The sequence below is a fragment of the Loxodonta africana genome, chromosome 15 (genome assembly GCF_030014295.1).
Source record: "Loxodonta africana isolate mLoxAfr1 chromosome 15, mLoxAfr1.hap2, whole genome shotgun sequence".
Classification (NCBI taxonomy): Eukaryota; Metazoa; Chordata; class Mammalia; order Proboscidea; family Elephantidae; genus Loxodonta; species Loxodonta africana.
In genome coordinates this window covers 44,116,381-44,125,578 of record NC_087356.1, presented here as the reverse complement: position 1 = coordinate 44,125,578, position 9,198 = coordinate 44,116,381, and the positions used below count along the sequence as shown (strand labels likewise).

Here is a 9,198-nt window from a genome sequence, read left to right as displayed (position 1 = left end):
TGTGTGTATGTATGTATAGTAATTGCCCTCTGTGATCGCAGTGTCAGTGGGGACATCATGGTAACACAGACTCCAGTCTCCTTGACTGTGTCTCCAGGAGGAAAGGTCACCATCAGTACAAGTCCAGCCAGAGTGTTAGCAGCATTTTAGCCTGGTACCGGCAGGAAGCAGCACAGGCTCCTAAGCTGCTTATCTCAGTTGCATCCCACTAGGCATCCGAGATCCCTGACCGAGGTCGTGGCAGTGGGTGTGGGGCAGACTTCACTCTCACCATCAGCAGCTTCCAGGCTTGGGATGAGGCAGATTATTGCCGTTAGCAACATTATGGCTACACTCTCACAGTGCTTCAGCCTGGAACACAAGCCTCCTCCCAGGGCTGGAGGCCTGTGAGTCTTCACTGCACCAGCTGCTTCATTCCTCCCCAGTCCTGGACATGCACACTTCCTCTATCTGCCCCAGAAGTCTCATCTCCTAGACATGGAGTTTTCTCTCCAGAGTGATCCTCCTATTCAGATAGGCCTACATTTTGAAATGAGATATCAAATAAATGCTACAAGCCATCCAGGCCTGTCCACTTGTCCCAGTTAGAGACCATTGGTTTGACCTTCCTTGTCTCCCTGATTACACAGCATCTCTGGGTTATGCTCATGTGTCTGATATTTTACGTTCCAGAGGGTAGATCCTGCTGAATAGGTGCCAGAATCTCTGCTGTATCCAAGGAGAGACAGCCTCCCTAGCTGCAGGGACAGTCAGAGTCTTATCTACACTGACTGGAAACGCTATTTGGGTTGTCAGCTTAAACAGGAACAGGGACCTTCAGGCATCATTTACCACACTTCATCTATACCTGTTGTTGGGTTGCTGAACAGGTTTCAGTAGTACTTACAGATTAATACAGGCTAGAATGAAAGCCTGGTGATCTACTTCTGAAAAATCAGCCTGTGAAAATCCTGTGGATGACAGCAGTCAGATCTTATTGTTCACTGGGTTGTCATGACTCAGGGGCTGACAAGATGGAAACTAACAACAAGAAAGAACCATGATTTTCTTCAGTCACAAAGTTTATCTTGGGTGCCCAAGGGGTTAATTTAAAGAGGAAGTAATGAAAAAAGAACACGGAAAAGCTGGCCCCCGTTTCTAGAGTGATATGGTTAATGAGTTGGGGACTGGCCTTTGGAAGAATGAGTGCCACTGAGAGAAATGGAGAGAGGAGAAAAGGGCAGTAAAATGGAGCTTAGAGCAAGGAAACACCTTCGTTGACATTGCCCAGGAAGGCTTGGCTGGAAAAAAAGAATCCATGGAAGGAAAAAGTAAGAGTGGAAGATCACTTTCTGTGAGGGAAATTATAAACATGTAGGGCTCCGATTTAATACTGGGTTAGGTCCAGAGCTGTGAGGGGTAATTGCAGAGAAAGGAAATGGTTCAGGAAAATAAAGAATTAAAATGAGACTGTTCTAGAGTAAAGAAGGCACAAGAACTAATGTTTCAGGGTTTAAAACTCACTGGACCCTTCCCCAAATAAGTCATGTGATCAATCCTTGTAAAATAAGGGGGTTCCTGTGATAAGAAATCTCCTGAGAAAGCCTACAAGAGATTTTCAGAGCATTCTTTTTTCTATAATTTCCCACAAAAGAGGATCCATAAAAAGCCGCATCCCTTAAGTTTCTCCTGGAATCTGCACATACTCCACAAGGAATTAGTCCGGAGATGTGGCCTTTGTGTCAGAGAGAGGAAGCCTGCGTGTTCAGGTTGAGCAGAAAGGAAGCAGCTGGTGCAGTGAAGACCGTTTGGCCTGTAGCCCTCCGGAGGCGGTTTGTGTTTGAGGCTGAATCACTGTGGGAGGTGCCTTATTATATTGCTGACAATAATAAGCTGCAGCATCATCAGCCTGGAAGTTGTTGATGGTGAGAGTGAAGTCTGTCCCAGACCCACTGCCACTGAACCGGTCAGGGACCCCAGATACCCGGTTCGATGCACCATAGATGAGCAGCTTAGGAGCCTGTCCTGGCTTCTGCTGGTACCAGTTTAAGAAGCTGCTCACACTCTGACTGGCCTTGCAGTTGATGGTGACCGTTTCTCCTTGAGACTTAGCCAGAGAGGCTGGAGACTGGGTCAGCACAATGTCCCCACTGGCACCTGCGATCAGAGTAGACAATTACCATGCATACATGTATACACACACTTTTTCACACATACATTAAAATATACCATTTATACCACAACATTTAGTGATATTACATATCAGCAAATAATTGGTTCCATTTTCCATATAACTGTCATTTCCACTCTATGTTAAAATCTTTTTTCAACTCTAGAAAGATACTACTCTAGAGAGATTGAAACACTTTTCATTTCTCACCAGAAGCCCAGAGCAACAGGGACATGAGGACCAGAGTGTGTGGCATCATCTTGCTGTCCCTGCCTGCCTGATGCAGATCAGCTCCCATAGCAAAGGCCCTGTTTATAGTATCTGAGCAGCCAGCCTGGTGTTGGAGGGGCCTATGCAAAGCAGTCAGTGAATGGAAAGCAAATTACATGGGTGACAGGTTGTGAAACTAGCCAATGTCCTTCAAGAGCCAAATATATCACATAAAGTATAATTTTATGGATTAGAAAAGACAAAGCAGGGTCATAGAAGCTCTAAAATCTCTCAAAGGAAAAAAAAAAGAAAACTTGTAGTCCAGTAGATTGCAACTCTCAGGGCAACCCATGTGTTACACAGTAGAGCTGCTCCATAGGGTTTTCTTGCCTGTTTTCTTTATAGAAGCAGACTGACAGGCTTTTCTTCCAGGGTACCACTGGGTGTGTTCAAACTGCCAACCTTTAGGTTAGTAGCCCATCACAACTGCTTGAAACACCTAAAATCTAATGAAGAGCTTCAATTTTAACTTAAAAACAATTTTAAATCAGTTCAGGTTACATAAAAGTTGAACTAGTTTCCTTAAAACAACAGTTTTGTAAAACAATAAAAAAAAAGCTGGAAAAAAATTGAAGGAAAGGGAAGAATATGGAAAATTTTTGCCTCGATGTTTGATCAAAAATTTATACCTAGAAAATATCTGAGCTCTGAAGACACTTGTATCCTGAAGGATACCTAAAAGACACTGCAAGCACTTGAGATTAGATTCCAGGGCTATGGAAGGGCCAGAGAAATGGAAGGCAGGCCCCGAATTTACTCGTATCGAAAGTCTTCAGGGAGCCCATATTGAGCTAGCGTCCAGAAGGGCTTAGATCTCAAAGGAAGTGTGAACCAAAGAGAAAGTGGAATCTTTCATGCCCACATTGGGTAGGACATGATAAGAGGGCTCTAGAATCATTTGTGGAAATGGAGAGGAAAAAACAAGCAGGATTTCCTTGTAAAGTTGTGATTGAATGCCAACTCTTCAAAGAGTTTCTTTCCAGGTATGGAGGGCCTCGGTGTGCCTGGAGCTCTTCAGCCTTGAAGGTGAGACTTCATTTCTCTTACTTTGTATATATTATCAGGAGGGACCAGTCCCTGCAGGAGATCATGTGTCATAAGGTAGATGGTCAGGGAAAAAGAGAAAGAGCCTCAAAGAGATGGGTTGACACAGTGGCTGCAACCTTGGGCTCAAACATAGCAAAGGCTGTGAGGACAGCTCAGGACCAGGGGGTGTTTCGGTTTGTTGTACACAGAGGGTCACTATCAGTTGGACCCAACGTGATGATGGAGAACAACAACATGATATGAATACGAATGTGATGCAACAGAAATAACAGGGAACAGAAGGAGCTCTGTTCATACTTCACATTTGGCCATTATATGAGTTTATTCAAAGAAACAAATGACAAACCTAGCATTGTATGCAAGGTACAGAAAACAAAAATGGGGACACTTCAGATCTGAAGAAGAACGAGTTGAATTTCTACAAATTAGAAATAGAGTCACCAAAATTTTAAAACTCAGCAGCAGACAGACTTCCACTTGTAGGCTAGACGTAATAACAAGGAGAAGATGTACCGTCATGCCTGGAACAATCAAAAAATAATTAACTCATGAAAAATCATATTTAACAGTTAATGCACTCAGCTCCTAGTCCAAAAACAGTAGCCTCAAAATCAAGTAAAATAAAATAAACAAAAACATGGCGATCTACTGCTGAGAAATGAATCATTGAAAATCACACCATTGACGCACGTGGGGTCATCATGAGTCAGAATCAAGTCAACAGCAAATGGCTTTTCATTTACAGAAGTGCATCACTAGGTCTTTCTTCAAAGGCCCTGCGGGTGGATTTGAATTGCTAACCTTTCAGTAGTAGTCCACACAAAACATTAGCTCCACATCGCTAGCTAAATCTTCATTTGGGGAAGATAATCCAAGACCATAGGTGCCCCTCACTGCCATATTCAAAGAGTAAGTCAGAAAAGAGCACCTACAAGATTTTTTACCGCAACCCTGTGTCCTAAGACTTTAACCATCAAAATCCCTGGCGTTTGGCGTAAATGTCCCCTAACCACCACCCCACCCTGGGCCCAGCCCTGCTGACCTGAGCCTCATTAATGGAGCCTTTTCTGGAGAGTGGAACCTGAACAACATTACACGAGAGAGAAGCTGCAGGATGGTGATGCCATCCAGAACCTCAGGCTCCTGCTCTGCTCTGTTCCTGGAAGAGGATATTTGCAAACCTAGAGAGGTAGTTTTTTCTCCAGAGTAATCCTTCCATTCAGAGCTACAATTTTAAAATGAGACATGAAATAAATGCTACAGCTACACAGGCCTGTCCACCTATCGTAGACAGAGTTCATTTTGGCTTCATTGTTTCTTGTATCCCTGATTGCACAGAATCTCTGCATCATCCCGTGTGCCTGTCATTGCAGGTTCCTGCCAGCAGATGGCGGTGACACAGGCCTCACATGTCTCCCCGGAAGAACTTCCACCAGCTGAAGGGCCAGAGTCTTCTCTACACTGACCTGAGAGGCCACTTAACCTAGACAGACTCCTAAGGCCCTCATTGACTTCACTTCCACCCGCTTTGATGGGGTGCCCGCCCGCTTCAGTGGCGATGGTCTGAAGCCAACTTCACTCTCACCATCCTCACCACCAGATCAAAGATAGTACAACAAACTGCTGTGTTCCAAAACCAAGATATCCTCTCAAAATAATGTGACCCCAGATATAAACCTCTTACCAGGGCAGAAGTGGAGGAAGGTCCCACTTACTAGACACTCACAGAGATTGTTGTGGTTTATTTGTTTTGATCATGCAAAAAAGTTGGTAAGAAGTAGTCAGAAAATCGGCAGCTGGGCCTTCTCTGGCTCCAAAAGACAGCAGGCCTCCTGCCCTTCCTGCTCACTTCCTTCAAATATGCTTTCAGCCCTCACCCTGGGCGTCACTACGTGGTCATTTGCAGTGCCATCTGACCCTCTCTAACCTGCGTCAACCCTGACTCCCAAGTGCATTTACTGCTGCCCCAGAACAGCACCTCCTCTCTAGGCCAAAGGCTAGGGCCACTATCCCCTGGGCATTCCTGTCCTTGGGTCACCACTGAAGTTTATGTCATAGAAAACATCTCAGGGTTGAGAAAGTACTAGAGCCCTGCTTACTCTTGTGTAAAAGCAAGGCAGGTTATGTCTTCCCAAATACATTCTCACAACAACAACAACAAATGCAAACATGAAACTGAGAAAGAGAAAATAAGTTCCTTCCATCAAAAAAAAAAAAAAGTTCTGTCTGCTCTTTCTTGTATTTTATGAGTCAGAATTTTACCTTTTTCTGAAAAGAGGTTTTTAAAAAATCTATTCTGGCTGTGTCTGCACCCCTCACATTCCCATTTCCCTACTTTGTGTTGTTACCTACTGTCGAGTCAATTTTATATTTAAAATTCCAAGCTTCTCCTTTATAATAATGCCCTCAGCCAAACCAAGAACGCCATGGCCCCTCTCTTATTTCATCACATTCATCTCGCAAAACCTAAACTCTGGGAACTCCACCCTCCACATACGTGCCTCCTTGGCCCTAATGTGGCTGGAGAAAAACACATAATTATTCTGATTCTCTCATGGTAAATTTATGCACACTACCTCAGGACAACCCTTATTCCTGCCTCACATTGGTACTTCATTTGCCTGGTTGGTTCAGTCTCCACCCTTTCTCTCTTCTTTTCTCTTCAAATTGGAGCACCTATTTCTCATCCTACCTTTCAGCAAATGACCTCATTTCCTGTGTCTTGGAAGAGCTTCCACTAGCTCCTCTCATGCATCGTCTGATCCACAGGCATCTACACCCCCATGTGCTGCCTTCCTTCCTTCCTTCCTATTACTGTAGATGAGCAGACAGCCCTCCTACCTGAGGCCAGGCCCTCTGCTCCTAAACCCCTGTCCCTTCCAAGGGTATTTCTTGGCATTCCTCGCCTCTCTTTTCTAAACTGTCCTTGTTCCCCTCACTTTAGCATCATTCCTATCAGCATGAAACATTATTTTTTAAAAATCTTTCAATTTCACACGTCCCTCTAGTTATGTCCTCTTTCACTCTTCTCCTTTACCTTAAAGCTCATTGAAACACTTGTATGTAGTCACCAAACGCAGACTGTCTCTTTTCATACTCCCTTGGGCTCCCTCCCTTGAAGTTGTTAACCCCACCTTCTCATAGAAACTGCTCTACTCAAAGCCACCGAAGACTTCCACACTGATGAATCCAGTGGTCACTTTTGAGTCCTCTTACCAAATACACCAGTGGCGTTAAACACATTGGCAACGCCTTCCTCCTTAATACAGCCTCCTCACTGAGCTCCCGGGCATCACACTTTTTGTTTTCTGTCCACACTGCTCCTTCTCAGACTCATTGCTGGATCCTCCTAGTCTCCGTTGCCTGAAAGCTCAGTCCCTGGGCATCTTTTGCTCTTCATCTATGCAACACTCAATTCATTGCTTATCAGATTTAATTCTCCAGTCCATATCTCTCTCCTGAACTCCAAACTCAGGTCCAATTGTCTACTTGACAGCCACAGGTGGAGGTCTAATACACAACTGAAACCTAAAATTCCTGATTTTCCTCCCCAAATCCACCCCTCCCAAGGTCTCTCCTATCTGAATAATTGTCAGCTCTGCCCTTCTAGTTACTCACAGTGAAACCTTGAAGTCATCTTGAGACTTCTCATGCTCTTTGACAAAATCTTCAGGGTACTGTAACCGACAGGGTTAAACTGTTCCCACTACTCCCATCATATCAGGGCCTGTGAGCTCCTGATGAAGCACTCTGTGTAACAGCCCAACGTGCAACTTACTGCTGCTCTTCTCCAGACCGCTTTACTGCCCACTGCCTCACCCCCTCCATTCAGACGTGGGCAATTAGCCACAAAGCTGCCCTTCTTGCTGCCATATTGTACCCCTAATGCACTCTGATATGTGGTGTCTAGTTCCTGAAAATGCCAACGTATTCTCAGAAATTTCACGTGCTCTTCATAACCCTACAACTGCCCTAGACTCCCCAACCTCGCAGAGCTTGATTTTAGACTTAGTCTCTGAACTCCTTGCTTGACTGGCTTGCAATAAATTCTACCTAATCTTTCTCAAAGGCCTGGTGTCTCTCAACGGAATTGAAGGGTCACAGGGAGCAAGACTCACCCTCGTCAGATTACAATATTGCAAAACTATTTTCAAAATATGCCACTCCTCATCCCCTCCACTGCTACAACCATCACCAAAGCAATTGTCCTTTCTACCTGGATGATGGTAATGGCCAGCTAACTGATACTTCTCCTGCCCTTGTTCCCCAAAGAGTTCCTGTTAAGCTACAAATCAAATCATGTCCGCTTTTGAGAACTATTCCAGTCATTATCACATCCTTTAAAATGAAAAGAAAATCCTTAAATTAGCTTACAAATCCTACAAAATGAGCCCCTTCATTATTTCTTTGACCTTATTCCCACACTACCCTTCACAACGCTGCTTCACCAACACTGGCTTCCTTGCCTCTTTCCCAACATGCTGGTAACATTTCTTCCTCAGAAATGTGTGATTTTGTCTAACTACAACACTTTTGCCTGGAGATATTCCTATGACTCATTTTCTCACCAACATTGAGACTTTGATCAGTTCATTCCTTCTTAGTGCAGGCTTCCACCACCATCTATTGTAGAGCAATTGCAAAAACACCCCAATTATTTATCCCTCCCTGTATCTATACTACTGGTGACATGACTTTGCAGCTGCTCCTAATAGGGGATGAGTGCTATTTGCCCTCTCCTTTTTTTTTTTTTTTAATATGAGTTGGCTGTGTGAATTGCTTTGATAGATAACATGCAGCAAAAGAGACACTGTGCCAGTGTCGAACCTAGACGTCAACAGTACTTATGTGTTTTTACTTACTCTCTTGGAATTCTGCCAATTGCTATCACAACAAACTAGTTTCACTCTGGCAAGTGTTTAGAGAAATGTGGCCACGTCACCTCAATAGGTGCATCTGATGGCCAGCCAACTACAGACATGCAAAAGTTACTTGAGACCTTCCAGAGGAGCTAGCACCCAGGTGACCTGCCAGATAACTGTAAATGCATGAACTTTCCAGACAAGATCACTCAAGACTGGTCCATATCAACAGAACTCTTTATTGGTCCAACTCACCCATAAACATGAAAGCAATAAAAATGCTTATTGCTTTTAGCCACTGGGTTTTGTGAATGGTTTATGTGGATGGCAAGAGCTAACTGATACATCATCCTTATTCAAAGCACTACTCATCTATTGTGGATTGACATGTGTCCCACAAAAATGTTTGTCAACTTGGCTAGGCCATGATTTCCAGTATTGTGTGGTCGTCCAAGATTTTTTGATCTGACGTGATTATCCTATGTGTTATCAATCCTACATCTATGATGTTAATGAGGCAGGATTAGAGGCAGTTACATTAATGAGGCAGGACTCAAACTACAGGGTTAGGTTTATCTTGACTGATCTCTTTTGAAATATAAAAGAGAGACTTGAGCAGAGAGTAGAGACTTCTACCACCAAGAGTGAAGAACCAGGAGGGGATCTCGTTCTTTGGACTGGGTGTCCCTGTGCTGAGAAGCTCCTAGACCAGGGGAAGATTGATGACAAAGACCTTTCTCCAGAGCTGACAGAGAGACAAAGCCTTCTACTAGAGCTGGAATTCTTATTTGGGACTTCTAACCTCCTAGACTGTGAGAGAATAAATTTCACTTCATTAAACCCATCCTCTTCTAATATTTCAGTTATAGC

At 44.0% G+C, this 9,198-nt stretch overlaps 1 gene segment (V, D, J or C); it reads right to left on the bottom strand.

Moving 5' to 3' along the window:
• Positions 1–1,744: 1,744 nt before the first annotated feature.
• LOC111747773 (immunoglobulin kappa variable 3-15-like) lies at positions 1,745–3,204 on the bottom strand. The segment is given in 2 exon segments: positions 1,745–2,136; positions 3,177–3,204. Coding segments are annotated over 2 exon segments (420 nt in total).
• Positions 3,205–9,198: the final 5,994 nt, after the last annotated feature.